This window comes from Neolamprologus multifasciatus, chromosome 4, assembly GCF_963576455.1.
Source record: "Neolamprologus multifasciatus chromosome 4, fNeoMul1.2, whole genome shotgun sequence".
Taxonomy (NCBI): Eukaryota; Metazoa; Chordata; class Actinopteri; order Cichliformes; family Cichlidae; genus Neolamprologus; species Neolamprologus multifasciatus.
Window position 1 is genome coordinate 8,302,548 of NC_140442.1, and position 24,276 is coordinate 8,326,823.

At 40.7% G+C, this 24,276-nt stretch overlaps 1 protein-coding gene and 1 long non-coding RNA gene across 5 annotated transcripts in view; both read right to left on the bottom strand.

Moving 5' to 3' along the window:
• znf385c (zinc finger protein 385C) overlaps positions 1–24,276 on the bottom strand; it is a 138,872-nt gene that overhangs the window by 14,630 nt on the left and 99,966 nt on the right. For all 4 annotated transcript variants that reach the window (XM_085158399.1, XM_085158401.1, XM_085158398.1 and 1 more), the window contains 2 exons: positions 16,463–16,605; positions 9,851–9,961 (listed from right to left, as the gene is read on the bottom strand). In XM_085158399.1, the coding sequence (XP_085014525.1) occupies positions 9,851–9,961; positions 16,463–16,605 (254 nt within the window). The remainder of the gene's footprint in view (positions 1–9,850; positions 9,962–16,462; positions 16,606–24,276) is intronic.
• On the bottom strand, positions 371–7,246 carry LOC146519724 (uncharacterized). Its single transcript, XR_014873939.1, has 2 exons — positions 4,189–7,246; positions 371–3,174 (listed from the first exon to the last, which is right to left on the bottom strand). It is a non-coding gene; the product is annotated as an uncharacterized LOC146519724 (long non-coding RNA).

Sequence of the window (24,276 nt, forward strand, 5' to 3'; positions counted from 1 at the left end):
GCGGATCAGACGTAAAACACATTCTGACTGACTGCACTGCAGCAATAAACACGCACGTTTCTCTCCGGGCGGATTTACCTTCCCATTTGCATCACTCTCACGACCTCGGTTCAATCCCAGAACAAAGCCCCTGTTGTCAGAGTAAGCATGGATACATACGAAAAGAAAAGAAATCGATAAAGAGATCACTCATTAAAAGAGAAGATAAATTTTAGGGATAAACTCTCTTCAGAGCGTAGTCTGGATAGAACGTAGGTACAGAGGGGAAGATTTCAGACCCATAATGAGAGAAAATCACAAATAACATACATGAACTGGAATTTACACAAATTAAATGCAAATCACAAAAACACCTATTTTTTAAAAATGCAAACATTTCCATACACACTTTTTTGTAGCATGGTATGATGCAGCTGTTTCTCAAACACATCAAACTTTATTCTTAAGCTTCTAATTGAACACTTCCTGAAGAAACAACTCATGCTAATCCTCAGGTACTAAACAACTTGCATGAAAAGAGAGCTGACATTTATCTGAAGGACTCCTTAGTGAGAAATAAATACATGCAACAAGAAGATATGAGACTTCTCATTAAGGCCTTTCAATAGGATCAAAATGCTGATTTAACCGATTACCTGAGAATGAACAATAGATTAGTCCTAAGCCAGCAGTTCCTAACCTTTTTCATGTGATGTGTCCCACAGGCCTCTCAGATGGAATCAAGTACCCCTTTGCCACCAACTAACTGTTATTAACATAAGTGGATATTGTTAAAGTGTTTTTCCATCCAGCAGAACAAGCAATGTTATTTCAGTTGGATTTAAGCTAATTATTAACCCAACTAAGATATATACACTCCCGGTCATTTCATTTCATTTGCTTGTTAACACAAATATCTAATCAGCCAATAACATGGCAGCAACTACGTACATTTAGACAAGTAGACATGATTAAGATGACCTGGAGAAAATTTAAATTGAGCATCAGGACAGTTAAAAAATATGATTTAAGTGACTTCAAAAGTGGCATGGTCTGGTTGTTGTTGCCAGACATGCTGTATTTCCGAAAATGCTGATCTACTGGCATTTTCCCACACAACCGGCTGTGGGGTTTACAAAGAATGGTCAGAACTGCAGTTCTTTGTGCAAAAATGTCTCGTGGATACCAGAGGTCAGACTAGAAAGGACAGACTGCTTTGAAAGCAACAGTAACTCAAATAACACTCCTGATAACTAAAGAAAGCGTAATAGCATGAATGCACAGCATGTTCAACCTTGAAGCAGATGAGCTATAACAGCAGAAGACCATACTGGGTGTCACTTCTGAGGTTTCATTTTGCATGGGCTCACCAAAATGGGATAATAGAAGATTACAAAAATATCGCCTGGTCTGACGACTCTCTATATCTGCTGCTACATTTGGATGGTAGGGGCAGAATTGGCATAAACTATATGAAAACATGGATGCGTCCTGCCTTGTATCAGTGGCTTAGGCTGCTGCTGGTGGTGTCGTGCGTTATTTACACGCAAATGCCTATGAATCCTCTTGCTGATCATACTGACCTTTTAATGACTATAGCATTCCCATCTATTGATGGCTGCTTTGAGCAGGATAACATGCCATGTCGAACGGCCTCCTCAGTTTCCAGATCTTAATCCAATAGAGCACCTTTGGGATGAGAGGGAACAGGAGATTCCCAACATGGATGTGCAGCTGACAAATTTGCAGCAACTGTCAGTATGCGCCCAAATCTCTGAGGAATGTTTACAGCATCTTGTTGAATCTGTGCTCCGATGAATTAAAGGCAGTTATGAGACAAAATGTGGTCTAACCCTGTATTCGGAAGCTGTACCTAATAAAGCCTCTGGTGAGTGTTTGTTTTTCCAAGTTATCCATTACGTTTGACTTTTTCAACAATGTATCACTTTTAAAGATTTCAAGTCTTTACAGTTATTCTTAGCTACGTATTTCTTCCAAACAAATCTTTACCTGGATTAGCTGGATTAGCAATTACATGGATACCATCAACTGTTAATCAATAAATTCCAGTGGACCATTTTCACCATTGACCTCTATTTTCCCTGCTACTCTATTTAACATCTTTGTTTAACAAGATATTTAAACTGTTTACGCATCCTCTTAATTTGAACTGCTTTGGTTTTAGTCCTACTTTCAATCATTTATTAATTTTTTTTGACCAATGCTTTTTTTGTTTATTCATTTATGCATTCCTTTTGGCTGTCTGTTTCAACTGCTTATTCATTAATTTTAATGAACAGTAACTTTTGTTCTCCAGCCTGTTCAGGTCCACTCAGTTCTTTAATTAAAATTATAATTTCAGTTTTATACTTTTGTTTTCTTTAATTTTTTTTTGTTGGATTAGTTGAACAAATCTTTGCATATACCCTGTGGCAACAAAACTCCCCCTGGAATATTTCTACCACTGATTGCGAGTCACTGCCATAAGCAATAATTAAGTTTACTGCTTGTGCAGTATCGTGGCAGAGATACAAGGTAACACACATACACAACCACTACCAGCCTACAGTAAACAACAGAAGTTGGACTATAGAGTGTTAACCATGTATGCGTAGCCACCAAAACGTGTCCGTCAAAACATCTGTAAAAGGAACTCAAATACCTCAGCACGTTGTCTGACTGATTTGCAGTGAAAAGGCTTCAGTGCTTGGCTTCACAGCTTGATTTGACAAATTCTGCTGGTGAGCCCTCCACCATTTGCTTCTCCATCCAACTGAGACTCAGTGGAGGCTTGAAGGACAAGGTGTGAAATGAGCTTTGGTTTTCACCACCCCAGCAGCGAGACTACAGGGAGATACAGTTTCTTCAAAGAGATTCAAGAATGTCCTGTGATTAAGAAATCGCTGCGATAAAAGGAAACACAAGGCTATATTCTGCCAGACATATGTTGTGGGGGTGTGAAAAGTGCCCCATCCCATAGCTCTGAAATACTGCGAAATTGTCTCATCCAATAATGACTTTCTTGTAGGAAAGGAAACTGACAAACAAGTGAAGTTGTTTTGCCAGTTGGTTTGTTTAATTGCAAATGCATAGCTCCCCCATTTCATTAAATTGATGGATTAACTTTTCATTATTTCCTTAAATTACAAGTATAGGGTCAATTTATAAATACAGGCAGCCAATGTTCCCTCTAAGCTTCGGCTTAGATTGCGCACTGCTGGCACGGTCTCTGCGCACAGAAAATCTGTGTTGCGCACAAAAAATCTGTGTTGCGCACAAAAAAAAATCTAACCTGAATTGAAATTAAAATAAATACGTTAATAATTCTGTTTTGCAGTGTTAGTCAGTAAGTGACTGGCTGCTCCAGTATGGGATTAGAACGATGCCACCTTATCCCATAGTCCAGCCAATGATGCGATTCACATTCGTATATACGCAGCTAATCAACGTCGACAGGCTATGACAGCGTCCTTATGTGCCGACACCGGTGTTTTAGCTAGCAAAGCGGCGTGGCTGATGTGGAGTGAAGCCACGTTAATGACAATGTGTACAACCATTAGAGATGTGAGCAGGACAGACGGAACAATTGACGGAAAGAGTGTGGACTATACCACAAAAACTATAACAGTTTTTAAATTTAAAAATTATAACAGTTTTTAAATTGTGTTGATAGGCCACGTAAAACCATAGTTATGATAAAAAATAGATGCAATGTTTGGTTTTCTTCCTGAATACTATTGTTGTTTCCTGAATACTATTGTTGTTTATATTTACTGCGGGAAGAAACGGTAAAAACTGTGTTTTATAAGGAAAACGCTCGAAAGCACTTGCCTGTGAGCAAACCCCCTCCCAGCCTTTCCTATTGGTGGAAAAATGTACTATGTGGACCAATCAAAAAGTGATATGGCATTTAGTTGTTTAGGAAGAGGGAAGTTTTAGGAGTGACGGCGGTGTTTTGAGATGTGAGAGATTTGCGACATTTAGCGCAAATCTTGTGTAGTTAGTGTGTAGTGTAGTCAATAGTTTTGTTGTGTGTGTCAGAACAATGAGGCAACTGCTGAATGTTACAGGTGTTACAGGAGTGATACATCTCCTGTTGTCAGGCCTGCAGGTATCAGGCTTGGGATTTATCCTTTATCTCATAGTGGACATAAATTATGTTTTGGAGTGTCATAAATAATTTGTGTGGCATCAAATTTGATGCAGAACACCTGATTGTTCTGTAAATAGTTTGAAATGTTTATTTAAAAAACCGCCTTGGCTGCATTTTTAGGTAAACAGCTGCAAAAAACGTTGTTGTTTGCAAAACTCAGTAACTTTTTTGAATAAGTAACTATATAATTAATTGCCCAACATTGGTCATTATATACTGTATTTTGCAGACAGAGAGTTACAGGACTCTCTCCCAGACCACAGACTCATACTCATAATACAAGTCAGAGCAAAAAAAAAACTACACAGGTCATGAACACGATTTTTTTTACATTTTCATTGTAAGTGGGCTAAAGCAGTTAATTAAAAGTAGTCTAACATAAACGTAAATGCTGTAATTTGATTATTTTAATAAACCATGTAACTTGGATGGATTCGATGCTGGCGTGACCACAGTGCACACGTCTGCTGTTGTTCACAGTGGTCCAAGGGATCGCTCAGGGAGTTTGTGTGTTCGCTCAGACACATGAAAAATTAGAGGGAACATTGCAGGCAGCCCAATCTTATTGTAAAATGACAACATGTTATATGGCAAACACAAGGAAGGATATAAAACATCTTTAGCAATTATTCTCCACACTTTCTCCACACTCCCTCACCTTCCAATAACATTACACAAGTAATATAAACCAAACTTTACTGTAAACTCTTTATTCTCTATGACCTTCTCCTCCTCAATCTAGACCAGAATTGTTTGTTTCTTTGTCCACGAACTCCCCCTAAACCATTAGGAATTAAGCATCGAAAGTAACCACACAAACATCTTACACCCCTGGAGGTTCTTAGCTATAACAGATGTTATGACTTGGCTTGGCAGCCACCTAGCAACCAGCTAAAGTGACCTGTTTTTGCATTTATGTACCTATAATACCGTAGAAATCCATTCTATCCTTTTTATTTCACAATAATCAGACCTTCTCTATGTCCATAAAAGTTGAACTATACATTATATATTGTGACATTATCACGTTGCCTAGCAACCACCTAGCAATGGGCTAAAACGACACATTTTTAGTAAATGAACAACATCTACCACGCCTGTGTTTTTTTAAAAAAAAAAAAAAAACTTTTCGCTGTGTGATCAAGTATATTAGTTCACCAATATACTTTGTATAGTACTTAAAACAAATAATGTTAAAAATTCAGTAGAAGCAATTAATGGTCCAAATACACTGAAAAAACTATAATAGCTAAATCAGTTTTGGGAAATGAACTTTTTTGACTTCTTGCCAACTGAGATTTATTCTACTCTCATTTCAATAGACGGGTGACAAAAACATGTCATAAGAAGTTGCTGGTTTTCTGTGTGTCAATTGGATTTATATCTGGTGACAACAGCTTATGAGCTCACATAACATTTAGTGACCCCTCATGCCTTACAGATGGAACCTCTTCTTATCCTCAAGGTGACCAGAGCCATGAAAATAGAAATATTTTTATGCAAAATGGGTTCACCAGGAAAAGTGATGATTTACCCTTTGAGACATGTCTTAAAAAAGAAATATGGTGCGAGTGTTTGTATTCTGTGTTTGTATTCTGTACTGTTCTGTACAAACTGTACAGAAAAAGAACATATATAGATATTTTAGTCTATTATATGTTCTACTAACACATATTTCAGAAGTCTGACATTTCTCCACTATATTAAAATTATAATTATTACAAATTTTATTAGCCTATCTTTGGCTGAATTCTGAAAGTTTTGTCTATGCTAGAATTTCTGAATAACCTGGTCCCTGTACATGTATTTATCTGTTTTTGTAGTCTCGCCATGTCTATCCAGCCTTTCCTTTAACAATACACTAGGTGACTTGTCTAACATAGACAGGCTTGCCTGTCGAAAGAAAGGTCCACACCTGCATGCCATGGATCCTGTGCCAAGATCATACAGTGTATAGGTGAGAGTGACAGAACTGCATCTAATGTGCGTCTTGTACCAAATGATTGTTTTTGTAAAATTGCTGCTCAAGTTCAAGGCCAAACCAACTCTCAGGCCAACAGACTGACTGTCGGCGCTCCTTACAGCCAGTCCCCCACTGGTTATTAGTCTCTTGAAATGATTTTGGTTCATGTTGGTGCGGTCATTTTTCAGGTGGTTTATAGATCATCAAAAATTTCTGTGGTGGTTTTTACATTCTTTGACACCAGCTCTATTTTTAAGTGTTATAAAATACATAACAGAAGAGTTTAAATTGAAGAGAAATGCTTTCTTGTTCTGCACTACTACTACTGTTGTGGAATGAAACCTACAATTGTGCTTGTAGTTTTGGGCCACATAAAATGTTACCAAGGGCTGTTACACTGGCCCAACAGGGATAACCATGCCAGTGACATCCCCCCCATGTCATGTTTCGGCTGTGTCCAGGCAGGAGAAGGACCCAAACGCAAAACTCATGACAACAAAATTAAACTCAAAAAGCTGCTTTATTGCAGGATGGCATGGAAAACTAAACTGGGACATGGGTAAACTAAAACACAAGGAAACACAGCCATGAGGGAGACTACGACACTGACAAAGAGAAACACAGGGCTTAAATACACAGAGGGACAACGAGGGAATGAGACACAGAAGGAGAGCACAGCTGGGAGTAATCAGGCTGGACGAGACAAGGGAAGCAAAACTAGAAACACTCACATGAGACATGGACCTTCAAAGTAAAACAGGAAACACACTGACTGAACTCAAAACATGTAAACTTAACACCAACTGAGACAGAACATAGGGAGCTGAAACATGGGACAGAAAGGCAAGGTAGACACAACATGAACATAACGATGCCCACAGGGAAAGAGCAAAACAGACCACCGAAGCATAGGACCTCTTTCAAAATAAAATAGGAAACAATGAAACACTGACATGACTGCATGGACTTGACAACATAAGAAACAGACAGGAAACACATGAAGGATAAGGGAGACTTAACGCAAGGGTTGAAAACACAAGGGGAATATAATAAGCAAATGAACATAGAAATCTAATGAGCTTAAACATGCACTATAAACATCAAAATGAACTAAAACTCAAAACGCTGGGTCATAAGACCCAGGATCGTGACACCCCATCCGGTTGCACAGCATCGCCTCATCATCAGATTTTTTCCCATAATTTATATCTGTCTGTATGGCTAGCACAAGTAGCTGGTTAGCCTATAAGCTTAGCACAAATACTAGAAACCTGGAAACATCCATCAAAAATACACCCCAGAGTGCACCTCTGTATCACTGCAGGTGGGTGAAAGGTCGAGCCACTGAGGAATTGCTAAAAACAAGATTGTCAGCTGGTGTTAAGTTGCTCTTTAAGGTCTATTTGTGCTCTACTGAGCAGCAAAGTGAGCTTGCTTATTTCCCCTTTGAGCATTATGCATAAGGATAAGTTGGTATAATATCTGAGCAAACTCTAAGGAGGGTGCATGGAAGTGTTAGAAAAGTATTCATGCTCTCTGAGAGACTGATAAAGCTACAGTCAGACCTGCCACTCCTCTTTAAGTCGGTGTGCGGAGGCAGGGAATGGGATTTGCTCTAGTGTGTGAAGAGCACGACTGCATCTCTGCTCCCCCCTCAGCTCCCTGTCTCCTGTGCCTCAGACCTTCTTTGAAGATGGAGTCCAAATAAAAGTGTGTGACAGCGAGTGTGTGCGCTTAGCTGTGCCTAGACCGAAGAAGTCTTCTGGCTTTCTGGACATTTTCTTGCTTATATAAATATGCATAAAATGTCATGGGATGTTTTTCCGTGTTTGTGTGCATGCAATCTAGTCTGCACGTTTGTGTGTGCATGTATGTGTATATCCATGCGCTTTAGCGAGGGTGGCAAAAATGGAGTAGGGAACCGAGAATGCTGCTTCCTGCTGTGGCGGCTGATTGTTTCTGCTCTTTGCTGATAAACGGCAGCTTTCCCTGCTGTCTAATCCCTCATACCAAAACAACTCACAAGAAAGCAAAACCGAACAAACTTTTACATAGAAATAAAAATCAAATGACCAACTTTTCATTTAAATATACAATCATTTGGAGAAAGGGAAACACTCAGACCTTTTTCGCATTTCCTTATACACACAGATGACACACAAACACACACAGCATGCAAAAATGCAGTGATCTGAGGTAATTGCAGAAAGATAATAAGGAAAGAACTAAATTGTCACAGTCTGGCAGAGGCAGACTATAGGGAGTGGAGAGGTTGGACCCAAGTGCGTACACGCAAAATAACAAGACTTAATATTAACTGAAAACGAGCCGTTTATTGAAGGCTGATTTTAGCAAAGAAAAACTAAAGCAAAGACAAAACTAAATCATAACCTAAACTGGGTGAGCTAAACATAACAAAACCCATGGACATGGAGACCTGGCATCGAGACAAGGTAGAATAGCAGACACTCGGACAAGGCATGAATGAACAGACACAGGCTGTATCCCAATTCAGGGTCTGCAGCCTTAAAGGCCGCATTTTAAGGCCGATTACGTCACAGCGACGCGACGAAGGCTGTCCCAATTCGAAGGCCGCTCGAAATGCGGCCCTCAAATGCGTCCTTCATTTCCCTGAATTGTAAGGACATGGCGGTGTAGACTTCGTGGCCCAACATATCCCAGAATGCATAGCGCGGCTGTGGGTGTGGATAATTTTGCCGAAAAAAACGGCGGATGAGGGGCACCCGAAGAGTAAACTTTAAGTAAGTACTGAATATTATGTCACTTATTTACGTGCAAATGTTTACTAACGAAGAACATAAAAACATTACTGTTGGCCACATGTCGGCAAAGTTATGTGACATAAGTGACGTTTGTACTAACTTGGTTTTAAAGCCTTTACTTTAAAATATACGCCGTTCAATAGCTGACCTTAATCTTACAGAGAATGATCAAAGCTCATGTAGAAACAAACAAACAAATGATTTTCTCCTTCATTTCTGTTAAACAAAGCTTTATGAAACGTTTCTAGCTGTTAGTATCATGGTTGCTAGGCAACCTGGGCAGCGCGACGGAGGCTAGACCGTCCCATTTCACAAGCCTCGCACTTCCGGCCTTAGCGGTCTTTAAGTACGCGGCCCTTGAGGATCGTTGAGACTGCGTACTTTAAGGCTGCAGACCCTGAATTGGGATACAGCCACAGACTAAAACACAGGAGGTGATCAGGGGAAGTGGAAACACATGGGGAAAAACAGCTGACACATATGAACATAATGACATGCAGTAGAAGAGTAAAACTTCTACTCTTCAATGAACACAGGAACACATGACCTCTTCAAAATAAAACAGGAAACACAATGAGACAGACATGACAACATGAACTTGACAACAAATGACATGCTGACATGAAACACATAGGGCAGGGGAGACTTAATACAGGGGTAGAAAACACAAAGGGAAACTAACAAACAAAGAACTAAAATGACAACCTAGGCATGATAGAATGAACTTAGAAAACCTAAAGGACTTAAACATAACAAACTAAAACCAAAACGCTCATCGTGACATAAATTCAAGAAGATAGCAGAAGCCCAAAACAATCTTCTCCGAGGCCAGACTCACTTTCTAGTATAGTGTGCTTTTATGTTTTAAATTACACAGTCTGGTGTACTGTCTGTTTCCCTGCCTTGTAGTCCAACATTATCTCTTTCTTCCTCATAAACACCGAAACATAAAGCCAATGCAGCGTGTCTTACCGTCGAGTTAAAGCGCAGGTGGCAAATGTTGCAGGAGATAATCTGTTTCTTCTTGAGTGGCTGTGGAACACCAAAAGTGTGGTTGATCACAGCCTTCTGGACAGGGTCCATCTGAGAAACAGAAACACATGACAAGTATAAGCTATATTAGTTCTATATAATTTTATTTTCCCAAATGATAGAAGCTACTTTGTTTCAGAGGTGAGGTGAGGTTAGCTCCCATAAAGCCAACATTCAGTCTTCAGTGTAGGCATTTGTTTCAGTCTGGTAAATCAGAAAACAGCATGACATGACTCGATGTCTAAGCAGTTTCAGCAGCTACCGCAGATTATATACGAGGGCGCATGTTCTGGTCACAGAGTGCAAGACACAAGAGCATCTTACCAGTTAGCCTTTTGGGAAATTGTTGAGCTATATGATCCAAATGATAAGTCTTCATTTTTGTTTCCATTTTTTTTTTTATATGACCAAGTTAGATTTTTTGATTTATGACTTAAGTGTACTAGTAAAATCCTCCCACGATCTGTTGCGGTTTTTAGTTTGAACCCGAGATCCTGACAATATGTTCTGATCAAACTTGAATTCTCCCAAGTTGCATGTTTTTTATGAATTCATAGATGCAGAAATCTTTAGTGTATAGTGCAATACAACAAATTCACTTTCCTTTAAAGGTGGCGAGTTGTGCATCAGTGTGGTAAAATTTCAAATGGACTTATTATTCTCTTTTCCAACTCCAAACTATCTTTACTCTCAGGCTCCTCTAGAGCAGCCCTACATGATTCATAGTTCAATGTAATCCTTATTAGGCCTTGGTCCAACCCCTAAATTCATCCACTAGTCACTCTGCCTTTTATGCCAGCTTTGATTGGCTCCCCCCTGGTAAACAAATAAACAGCAGGTAAATGGGAAGTCCTCACAGCCACAGCTGTATGCCTGCGATAGATAATACAGAGCTAGGGATAGAAAAAAATATTCCCAGCTCTGTATGGGAATAGGAATAGAAAAAAATATCAATAGACAGTCTGAAGTCCGGGCTTTTGACTCATGAATTATGTTTACATACTCTGACCTCATTATTTGGAGCTTTGGCCATGGTTCTTATGAGCTTTATTATAAGAACAGACTAACAGGATATACGGATGGCAGAAAATAAGGAAAACAAGAAAAAGCTATTTTTGAATACACTAGATGGAAATAATAATAATAAAAAAACTGGAAAGCATTAAATGCTACTGATGATAAGGTAATGTTAGAATCAAAAGGCAACCCATTTCTGCTGTGGGATCACCGCAGTCTGAGCTCTTGCTGTGTGCAACCAGAGGGCATGGAGAATACTCCTCACATGAAAGTCAAAGCATACCATTATTAATAAAAATATATTAAATGTAAAAAGAAACAGAGAGTATATTTCAGTGACAGCTGAGCTTATGAAATGAAACTGAAACAAATTAAAAGGTTACTCTGTAATGTCAGCATGAGGCTGCCTTACCCTTTAATGTAAAGAGAATAACTCGGTTCCTGTCAGCACGTGATACAGATTTTCTGATCATCAGTAGCTCTTTGGCCTACATACACGGAACATTACCAGAGGCTTTATTTTGATTAAAGATGCTCATTAAGAGTCGTACTGCTAAACTCCTTCTGATGCACTAGACGAGGGCAAACTTCATTTTGAAGAGATAAGGTGACAGGGCGCCACCTTATTATGCATGCAAGCTAATTACTGTAGTCAAGCTGCTGGTGAACTGCCAAACTGAAGGAGAGAAATTAGACTATTGTAAGTATAAAAGTAAATACGCCCAAAAAATATGCTTAGCTGCTGTTCAATAAAAAAGGAAGAAAAAATAAATAAATCAAAGATAACTAAGATCAAAGGGTTTTCCATCTCACTTTGTTAAAGTGCAACTGTGGTTTGGTGGAATTACTACAACAGTAGTGACATACTGTGCAATATTCAGTGAAGGAGTTAATAAAATAGTAATACTAAAGAACAAAAATGGCACAATCCCTAAAGGAGTTTAGATAGCCTCGAATGAACTCAAGTTATTTCTCGATAGATAATATGTTACTCCTCCAAGATTTCGTTATTTTTCTACCTAAGAAATGCAACTTCCAGGGTAAACACCACTTTCTAGTACCACATGCTGCATTTCTACTTGTTGTAAATCAACTGATTGTATTCACTGATTGCAATTTGCTATTGGTATTGTTTTTTTTTAATCTCCCAATTTTTGTACACCTGAGTTCTTGAGAATTCTAAAGGAAAGATGAAAACACGTTTTTCCCCTCCTAAAGCTCAGATCTATTATTTTTCAAACTTGCTGGATGTAATTTTTTTTTCTTTACTTAAGCACAAAAGACAAGAGATGTTTTGCTGCTGTCACATCGACTTTGACTAAATTAAGTAACTGCTACTGTGTTTGGATGACAATCTTGATGGGTTTCAGGTATGAAACACCACCTCACGCAAACAATAACCTTTTCAATTTGAATGAAAAGATGATGCAGAACCAAGATGATCCTTATCCTTTAGCGAGTTACACTTTTGTGCGTTGTATTGCAGCGGTGATATTAATGGGGGAAGTGTGGTGCTTAAACTGTTAGATTAATCAACACCTACACCATAAGAATCTACAGGGAAAAGAGTTTCTTCTTTATGAATGTATTTTCATTGTATTCTCCAAAACTTCTCCGCTTAAACTTTATGAGTCATTGCAGCCCACAATGAAGTGTTTACTGCAGAAGGTTTTAGACAGACTAAAACTGTTTTAACTGCCTGTAAATGACAGCAGAGAGTCCCAGAACACCATACTATAAACAGCAGGGTGAAACCTGAGGCTTCATTATAAGATCTGCATTCCACAGTGACAGCTGATTTCACTGGGGCACCTTTCAGCATGGTATCACATATAACAATCACCTTGGATCTTGCCCCAGGCTTGTACAGGGTCTGACCCACTCTATTCCTCTGCTCGTTTGAGAGAAGGGTCTCTGGAGGGACGGGGAGATCACTCTTCACACACTGAATGATACCGCTACGCTTACTGAAACTACACTGGTGGCTGTGCTGACAGCCTCACCTGCCCAGAGATCAAAGAGCGTTGGCGTGCTCATGGCATACTGCTTTGCTTTGTTTCTGGCACACAAGGTTAAAAAACATCAGAATCTTCCACACTGCAAAAAAAAACAACTGTGCCATGTCCAAGGTAGCTGCTTCTTCTGCAAGGATAGAGTCTATTTACTACAGCTTCCTCATGGCCAGGTGTGAAAAGGAATATAAACACATCTGACAATGAAACCTTCGTGCTGCAGGTACATCTCTCCCTCAGGGCTCTTTACCATTGTTGCTTTATTTTGGTTTCCTCTACATGACACAGAGATATCTTTGGAAGCAAATGGCTGTTTCCTTTTACCAACTGTAGCCTGACCAAGGTAAACCTAGCTCTTCCTGCTGCCCTCTGTCCACCTTAGAAAAGCAGGCTGCGCACAGCCGTTTGTTTTAGGAACTGAAGAATGTGTCCATTGTCTGTCTGCAGCCATCCTGAACCGACTGCTATAAATGCGTCTTTTGTCCAAGCCCTCGGTTCTCCCCTGCCATCCTAGTGCAGACAGAACTTATCCTGCACCGGGTGGCTGAGTCCGTGATGGGCTTTCAGGGTAGATAGATAGAGACAGAGAGAGAGAACGAGACACACAAAGGGATGAGGAGTGAGGGTGGAGGAGCGGGAGGATGTAAGAAGGGACACCAGGGGAACCGGAGGATATTTGGTTTTGGAGACAGGTGCATTCATCTTCCCTCCTGCACACGTCTGGGACAACGTGTGCCTTATCAGGGCTAAGAGAACCCGGGGCTCCTCGTTGAATGGACTTTGTGATTAATGCCACAGCTGCACTGTCAGACTGTGTATTATGGGGGCTAATCATCTCCTCCCATGACTGAAGCGACACTGATTTGATGTTATTTCCGTGGTTATCATAATTTCTGCATTGTGGTTGTGGTTGATTCCAAGTCCTACTGCGAGTTGTATTCTATTTAACAATGGCAGACTGAACAGCATTGCGACTCGGTAAAAACGATTTCCTTTGTACTACCTTGCCGCATTCATTGGTAATCTACTGCCTTTTCCGTCTCCAATAGCTTTTACTTATATGGATGCTTTTATTTCTCTAATAGGGAAGCATAATGTGCAAAACTAAAACCCCAAATTAGAATGGTGAGGCACAGACATTGGTTGGAGAATAAAAACAGCAATTTTCCCATTGAAACACAAGAGAAACACAGACAAAACACTGACAGACACCTACCCCACTGCCTCCACCACTAATATAAATACATGAGGTTTTAGAGGAGTGAATGTTTACCACGCTGCTTTTGCTCCTAGCATGCTCAATCCTCCACAGGGCAGTATAGCCGACTTCATGACCCAAAGCAGTAGGCGGTTGAACAAATGAAAAAAAAACTGCACTTTTCACACAGGCTGGCAGCCCCCTACATACACAAATACACATCATAGAGCAAACATTTATGTCTCATCCACCCCCTGACACATGTCCTCCATTGTAAAGAACCAGCCAGCCAGAGACTGAATCTCCCTCTTTCTCATCCTACCTTTTATATGTACAGTTTCAAAAGGTGTAAACGTGTATGCAGGAGCTAAATCTCTAGCTTATACTCCATTTACAGACCACAGAACTGGAAATAGTTTTATTTTGCAATAAAAGGACTGAAAACACTTGGACACTGTGGGCACACTCTTCTACACACACGCAGAGTGGAAAAGTAGGATCAAAGAAATCAAAAAAATGCTTGCACACATACACACTTGAAATGACAATGACCACAGTGCTGGAAAGTAAAGGATCAAAGATATAAGCTTTTAATTCCAGAGACTGAGCAATCAGAGTCAATGTGCTTGAAAACTGAATGGTTTGTGGGTGATGTTTGAAACAGAGGCTATTTTTACACATAAACTGCAATCCTGAACTTCCCAAGACATTACCTAATGTGTGGAGGAGAAAGTGAGAAGGCAAATGTCCAATACAGTGTGATCGGACGGGATATTAAATAGTTTTTAACCCGCCACATTCCCAGTGCACTCTATAGTATATCTACTTGTATTTTTGTTAAGATGCAAGCAAGTAGCCGTCACACTCTACAAGCTCTAACCCTGTCCTAAAGTATTTCCAGTAGTGAGAACACAGCTGACCTCGACTAACTCTATCTGTAGGAAAGCCCCAAGTAGCAAAAATGTGGTGAAAAGATCTTTAAAAGACACTGAAGACAGCTTTGCCAGATGTCAAAACAATCTTGGGAACAGGATGAAAAGTGAAAGAAGAAAATCTACATTTGGATGAGAAGTGAAAAAGAAAAACATTTCGCATGTCTCTATTCCTGAGACGGACTGTGTGTGTGTGTGTGTGTGTGGTCATTTTTCACACAACAAAACCCCCAAAACAAAGCAAAGACACAGTTTGTACAGTCTTATTGGGCTTAAAAGTCAATATTTGGGGGCTGTCTATGAGTTATAGTGTTCTATTGTCTTCTAACAAGCTATGCTTTTACTTTATTTTTAAGATCATTGGACAAATAAAGCTGTTGCCAGTGAGACGCTTACCAGATGATAATGCATGGTGGGTCAAAATCTGACAGTAGTTTCTGTCTTCATATGGAGCAGATGCATCACTCAGGTCCTGTGTCAGGTCTTTTCTTATTTCTTAAGGCCATCATTTTCATTTGCAGCAGATAGTTTTTCAGGTCTTCCACATCTTGTTTTTATTCCCCACTTGTCCGGTTTCCACAGATTGTTTAAGCTTGCAATGCTTTTCTTTGTGAATCATCTTTTTGGTGGAAAAATACTATTTTAAGCCTTTCAAACTATGTTATATTTGACCTTTTCAATAAGGAAATGGGGGAAAAAACTGTGTTCCTGTGTCTCAAATGTAAATAAAATGTCAATCAAATGTATTTACAAATACACACTTGCATTATTTTAAACAATGCCTGCATGTCTACCCAATTTTACATTTTAAACCAAAAATAAATCAAATATAGTGACACAAGTCACCAAAGCAATATTCAGAGGTCAAACCTTGCTTCATTAAAAACTGTAACCTAAAGCTAGGATAAAGCCTGGGCACAGCACTGGAGGCTGTGGTCTAGCAGGGAAAGTATTGATATAGTGACAAACAGAATAGCTAGCAATAATGACACAGCTTTATAGGCCTGTATTTCTTTGTAACACCCCCTGATATCAACCGAGTTGGCATGAGGGGCATATTGACACAAAAATGATGAAGTATGTGTACAAGTACCACGACCCTTATACCATAAAAGTATGCCTCATTCTGCCACAGAGAACGAAATCAGGCTAATATGTCTCCTGTGAGTTGTCTTCTAATCAATACCCTTCAGTATGTGATTTTTTTTCTAGCTGATTAGATTTTAAAAAAAAATTGGCCTTGCCTCAAATTCTGTGTAATGAGACAAAATGTTAAACTGTTTTTACAGAGTATTGCTGACAATGAACATTGTTCTCAAATGACTTCAAGATCTTATTTTTCAGTCCAGTTTATCTAAAAGTAATGTTTATTATGAAGACCCACTAGACTCACCGTATTAAAGTTAGGGAACAGGCTAAGTGGGGAGGATCCATTGAGTCTGAAGGGCAGGAGGTGTTTGAGGTCGAGCTGAGGCTGCAGAGGTCGTCCTGGGACGGGGAGGGAAGCCAGAAGTGGGCTGCCCTGGGCCGATGTACCTGGACAACACAATGAGACCGATGTTAGAAGTTAAGAAGCATTATAAAATGTTCACATGAAATATATTTTTGTCTCAGTGCAACTGTAGGAGAGCAACTACACTGCTGGCTACGAAGGGGACAAACACAGTGCTCAGGGGAGGCCTGACTTTGATTTATTTGATACCAGAGGCACCATTACACCTCCAGCTGTCACCAAGCACTCACTGTGAAACTTGTTTGTATGTGTACACTTGCATTTGTGACTAGGCAGGCGCCTGTACTTGGGACAACACGATGTGTTTAAAGACGTACCTGTGTGTTTGAGGGTGGATGGGCAGTGTTAAATACCCCAATCACCTCAACTATCCATACTCATCCCCCCCAAGGACACTCACCTGCCCCTTATGTACATGCACACACATACACATAAACACATTATTTAATTACTGATTTATTGGCTAAGAAAAGGTGCCTGCAAGAGGGGAAGATAGGAGTTATCGGATTTCAAATGGATCAGGGATGAAGAGATTTCTAATTTTCCGCCTGGCTGCATTTCAGTAGACCGGTGTGCTCAGCAGTGTGCAGGCACTTATCCCAGCAATAGGATCAATCATTCGATGTCAGCTGCGGGTCACGGCGGCCACCTGAAAGTATGCCTATCATGTGAGCTGTTGTGCCATACACATTTATACTGAGGTAGTCGCACACAGAAAAAAAAAAAATCACCAACTGTAGAAAAACATCAGCACCACAGAAATACAAACGCTTGACAATAAAAAAGAATCCTTTAACTATTTCCCCAATAAAGACGACATTTGAAGACATCTCCAGTATCATTAATGGCGTGTTTTCACACCTCAGTATGTATCAGTGAAGATGTGGTTTGACAACCATTGGTTGTCAAACCACATGGTTTCTAGGATTTGCCAAATGGTTTCTAGGATTTGCCCAGGATAGCTGCATAGGCATACACCACCCTCACTAACCTTTGACGATAAAACATTAAAAGCAATGGAAATTATTAAGATCTTTGGTCCATGTCTATGTAACTACATAACTATACACTTTGTCCAATATCCTACACATCCAGTACATTATTATTTTAGCATCAGCTTTGAACATCATTGCTAGAAAGACTAGACTGGATAAAATACAGAGCTATTCCACTCACAGATCACCAGAAGACTGCTCAAACACTGCTACAAAGCCATCACACCCAACAAAATAACAGAAGCTGTCAAAATAAAGCGCAGTTGATGCTCTGCAAAATTTTGTGTTGGTTTTTTTCTTGCTTGTTGTGGCATCTTTGTAGAACCTTTTCTCTCTCAAAATTGCTGTCAAGGTTGCGATGTTGATATAGCTGTATGGCTTGTGTGAAGCGCGGAACACAGTGATAGATGGGGAATCTGTCAGTAGTCTGGCCCATGGCTTTTTTGCGGCTTGGCAGGATTGGCAGTTATGTGTGTATTTGGTGGGTGGGGGGCTGAAACACTAAAGCCTTGAGCATATGCTCCTCAGCACTGGGCCCAGGCCTGCCTTTGCCATGTGTGGGATCTCCTCTGCTGTCTGTCTGACACTGAAAGAGTCAGCACAGGACGGACGCAGCCTACAGACACGTGGGCAGCAGCCGGCAGGGGATCGCTCCTACTCGCAGCATTCACAATCACACAGAAAAACAAGGAAAAGCTGAGTCTTCTCTTGGCAGGACTATCAGAGGAGAAAAAAAAAGCTAGGCTCGCAGGGAGGACAGTTATCAGCTGATAGTGCTTCCCCACCTCTATGCGACTCCCTAGGCAGCTTATTAAATCAGGGGCTGGCTGTTTGCCTCTTTGGATGATAACACTGCAATGGACGCACAGCCTGAATCCTGGCATGTACGACAGCAAGCGAGGGCGTGTGTGCGCTTGGCTTACATGTACTAGACGAGAATCAAACATACACAGTAAGACATATAAACAAAACTGCCTACGCACATCTGAAAACAAATAGCTCCGAGGGCAAGCGGGAAGTCAACACACACACAAATACACACATGAAATTGCACTTGACGCATATTGTACGGGATTTTACTAGGACTACTTTTTAAAGCAAGTACATCCCCAATTCTTGTGTTTGTGCGTGTGTATGTTAGTAAGGACAGTGGATTTATTTTTCTTTTAGCCTTCTACTTCCGTTAACCTCCCATCACTCTGCAAATTTTCCACTCATGTGCGTGTTCCCCTACATATGCGTTTGCATGCATACAGTGGGGCAAAAAAGTATTTAGTCAGCCACCGATTGTGCAAGTTCCCCCACTTAAAATGATGACAGAGGTCAGTAATTTGCACCAGAGGTACACTTCAACTGTGAGAGACAGAATGTGAAAAAAAAATCCATGAATTCACATGGTAGGATTTGTAAAGAATTTATTCGTAAATCAGGGTGGAAAATAAGTATTTGGTCAATAACAAAAATACAACTCAATACTTTGTAACATAACCTTTGTTGGCAATAACAGAGGTCAAACGTTTACTATAGGTCTTTACCAGGTTTGCACACACAGTAGCTGGTATTTTGGCCCATTCCTCCATGCAGATCTTCTCAAGAGCAGTGATGTTTTGGGGCTGTTGCCGAGCAACACGGACTTTCAACTCCCGCCACAGATTTTCTATGGGGTTGAGGTCTGGAGACTGGCTAGGCCACTCCAGGACTTTCAAATGCTTCTTACGGAGCCACTCCTTTGTTGCCCGGGCGGTGTGTTTTGGATCATTGTCATGTTGGAAGACCCAGCCTCGTTTCATCTTCAAAGTTCTCACTGATGGAAGGAGGTTTTGGCTCAAAATCTCACGATACTTGGCCCCATTCATTCTGTCCTTAACACGGATCAGTCGTCCTGTCCCCTTGGCAGAAAAACAGCCCCATAGCATGATGTTTCCACCCCCATGCTTCACAGTAGGTATGGTGTTCTTGGGATGCAACTCAGTATTCTTCTTCCTCCAAACACGACGAGTTGAGTTTATACCAAAAAGTTCTACTTTGGTTTCATCTGACCACATGACATTCTCCCAATCCTCTGCTGTATCATCCATGTGCTCTCTGGCAAACTTCAGACGGGCCTGGACATGCACTGGCTTCAGCAGCGGAACACGTCTGGCACTGCGGGATTTGATTCCCTGCCGTTGTAGTGTGTTACTGATGGTGACCTTTGTTACTTTGGTCCCAGCTCTCTGCAGGTCATTCACCAGGTCCCCCCGTGTGGTTCTGGGATCTTTGCTCACCGTTCTCATGATCATTTTGACCCCACGGGATGAGATCTTGCGTGGAGCCCCAGATCGAGGGAGATTATCAGTGGTCTTGTATGTCTTCCATTTTCTGATGATTGCTCCCACAGTTGATTTTTTCACACCAAGCTGCTTGCCTATTGTAGATTCACTCTTCCCAGTCTGGTGCAGGTCTACAATTCTTTTCCTGGTGTCCTTCGAAAGCTCTTTGGTCTTGGCCATGGCGGAGTTTGGAGTCTGACTGGTTGAGGCTGTGGACAGGTGTCTTTTATACAGATGATGAGGTCAAACAGGTGCCATTCATACAGGTAACGAGTGGGGGACAGAAAAGCTTCTTACAGAAGACGTTACAGGTCTGTGAGAGCCAGGGATTTTCCTTGTTTGAGGTGACCAAATACTTATTTTCCACCCTGATTTACGAATAAATTCTTTACAAATCCTACCATGTGAATTCATGGATTTTTTTTTCACATTCTGTCTCTCACAGTTGAAGTGTACCTCTGGTGCAAATAACTGACCTCTGTCATCATTTTAAGTGGGGGAACTTGCACAATCGGTGGCTGACTAAATACTTTTTTGCCCCACTGTATGTGGTTAGGTGCACATATGCTCTTTCTGTCCAAAGTTATGTCTGCATCAAGGCTTAGATTTATTTATGCCTCACTTGTGGCCCAGACAACCACTGGCAGTTGAGGCAAGGCCTGAAACCAAATGTCCAGCCTCGTTCTCTCTCCCAGATGACTTTGCTAACGGATCTGACTGTCTCTGCCAGTCCTTCCCCAGGCAGGCTCCCTCCTCCTCCTCCCATCACAACAGCGCATTCCTCCCTCTCATGACTCACTGGGCTTGGTTACACAACAGCCACCGTCACATTGTATCTACTCGGATATGTGTGTTTGTGAGGCGCATTTGAGTCGTGGAATTCAAGCAGCGATTTTTCAATTCTTTTCTACATGCACACCTGAGAAAAATAACGGATTCTAATGTATACATGCAAGCACACTGAGCCGTCCCTCTTTCACGATTGCAGAATTAGCCCTTCAACCCCCAAGTCCTTCTACTGTAATTCTCTTGTCAGTACTCCAGTGCTCTCTTAGGTTTCTGACAAATTGCCTTTTCTCACATCTAAATACCCCATCTCTCCTCAGTGCTCTGCATATATTCTCACTGCTGAGCAGCACAGGGAAAGAAAAGGAGAGGGTCTGGGAGGAGAGAAAACCTTTCTATTTGTGGCCCAGTGTAATTATGTGGATAGCTGCTGGCACAGCAGGGTCTTGAAGTTCGGTGAGTGGATCTCTACTTTCTTTTTCTCCATACTGTTGTTGTCCAAGATGACATATAATTTCACCTGAGATCAACTTGCTCCAACCAGGTGCCCTTTAAGGTTGGACATACAATGCATGATTCACCCTAATTGACCCAAGCCTTTAATTCAATCTCAGATATCAAAAAACTGGGCTGGCAACATTTAATCCAAATCTGCAAGGTTAACTAATATTAGTATCTAAATTTTAGGGTTTCATTAAACTTTGTCCTCAGCCCTTTGGCGCCGTTGTGAGTCGTGGGGGCCCAGTAGCAGGAAACTGTACTGCTGTAGACCTCCAAGGACCCTCATAACAGTGGATGTACAGTTGGTATAAAGAGACAAAACAGTACATGACCATTCTTGCTGACAAGCTCTCCAGTTCCCAACTCAAAGGTTAGACTAAGAGAAACAAAAAGTCTTATTATGAAGTTTCCTATGGAGCTTGGTGCAGAAGGAAACATGATGAAATCCTTTGCTTAAGAACATTTTAAAGGAACATATCAGAGATGTATTTGTCCAAGTCTCCAGTTTTGCATCATTTTTATTTTTTCTTTGTAGAGACGTGATTGTGGGATCACTGGAGTAAAAACCTTTATTTTACAATTCCACATATGATTTCCACATACTTAGAGGACATTGTGTACCGCATCCCTGATGCTCAGCTGTGGCTGCCTGCTGAGTAACAGTCAGATTGTCAGTAAGACCTTCATTATTAGGCCGCTGATCTGATTATCCAGCTGTGATGATGAATATCTACATATCTGAACTTAAATGAACATGGATTTGCAAGGGAAATTGCTGACTGGTGAATTGATGAGCACTAAGTGCAGGCACAACGTGAACATAATTACACCGAACCATGCGGATGCTTCTTTTGTCACTTGCCAAGTACACATAATAACCTCTCTTTTGATGATGTTTAGCACGGTCTTCATAATTCAGTCAGTGACTGTAGCCTTCATGTTCCTAATACGCACACAGTCGAGCTCTGACACGCACACTCAGAGTCATAACACGATGTGGCTCATTGTGCATCTGCCACACTGTTGCGACACTGTTTCACCATCCCCCAGTCACCCTGCGAACTTCCCAGCGGCTGCTGCCCTGCCTCAGAGGTGCTGATGGGACTAGATCTGACAGCATAGGAAGAGGCAACAACTACAACTCTATGTAAAAATAGAGAAGTGGCGCTTTTTAGTTACAGTAATGTAATAGAACATCTTTTTCACTGACGTATGAAGTAACCCAAGACATGCTATGCATACAAACGACTGCTTCAACTGCTCTATGCTTGGAAACTGTAAACCAGGCTCATAGTGTATTAGAGGTTCACGGCTATTCGAGGGCACAAACTGACATTGCGCTGCCTCTGGATGTCACTGACAGACAGAAAGAGACAAAGATTGGAGAGAGAATCCAGGGTTGAGAGAGATAAGTAACTCCTAACAGCCAATTAGCTTCTACTCGGTCAGGTGGTGGTGTGGGGGCCACTGAGGGAACTATTATAGTCTGGACAAGAACATTAAATACAATCAGCTTTAATTAAAGATCCCCACTCCCCCACCACCCGCTCCTTTAGTTATGCTGATAATCTGCAAGATAAGCTGAGAGATGTGGCTGGACTGATTACATGAAACACTAAGCAGATCATGAAGGAACTTCACTTAGCAATCCATTAAGCCAATTTGACCATTTCCTCAGCGTGAAATATGATGACCTGTATGCTTCTGTCCACCATGATACGAACACTAGTATTACAACTATGAGCTGCAACTGTTTTTGCTTTCAACCAGACCTTTTGGAGATTGTTATCTGTGTAAGCAATTTCTGTGTTTCAGCGAGAAAGTAGAATATATTCTCAGTGGCATGCAATTAATTTTTTTCCCTCTCCAAAGAACCCTCTCATTTTAGCTCCCCTGCTTCCCCATCTCTCATTTTTCCACCTTAGCTTAAAGCTTTTTAAATTTGTTTATTTGAATTATGTTTTTGCTCTTTTTTTTGGGGTCGCTCGGCTTGCCGTGCTGGCTGCACTGTTGCTAGATATTATGTACTGAAGTGTGTAAGTCGATAACTGTTTGTGCTACACATGGCAGTTTGTATTTCAGTGTGTGTCAGAGCCATATATAGTTTAGAAGGTAAATATGTACAAGGAATATTTGAACAGTGCAGAGTCCCAACTCTTTGATTTCTGATGTCTGAATGGTGAGGTGTGCTTGTCCACTAAGAATTTTTATGAGTATTAAATTCAATCTCAGCACAGTTGCTTCTTTTATATTTTAAGCTAATCTACTCTTTGAAAAAAATCTTTCATATGTAGTTTTGGCCTCCTTTCCCCTTCTTTACTCTGGATTGCAGAAGGTGGCAGCCTGCTCCATGTGGCCTGATTATATGCAAGGCTTAGCACAGTTTGACCCCCGACTGAAAATAGAGCATGCTTAGGAAGAGAGATGACTTTATAACTTTTTTTCACATGCAATTTTAGAGGAAATATTCAAAGTCAGACCGTGAAAGTTTTGCGTTTACCTCTCTGTCAACCCCAGAGCCTCACCTGTACTCAGCTAGCCTTACTGTCCTACTTCACTGGGGTCATTTCTGTAATTCCCAACACAAAATGAAACAATGTATGAAGTAAGTTAAGTATGCAAAACATTTTTAATGTTTTATAGGCCTCAGGCAGATCTTTTACAGTTTAAACAAAGGTATAGAGAGAGCTATTTTTTGTCAATAAATAAAATATGATCTGAGAATTTTCTGGGGTACAGCCTTTGGCTTCAGCATCAACAGTGCTTCATCAGACAAACATACTAACCAAAGCCTTTGCTGTAATTTGTTTATTCATATTCCATTCTAAAAGTACAAAAAAAATAGCTTAATTGTCTGTAATTTGTGTCTTTTTTAATATTACGATGTTATAATAATAATAGCTAGTCATGTGTGAAATTATAATATCTCAAATGTTCTAGCTAGTGGCAGGTTGCAAGCAATTATTCCTAAATTTCACATTCAATCTAAAACATCAGAAAGGCTTTCAGGAGTGTGTTTAGGTTTACAGTATTTGGCTCCGTTGTGAGTCGTGGGGGCCCAGTAGCAGGACCTTGTGGAGATGCTTCTTCTCCTGGGGTG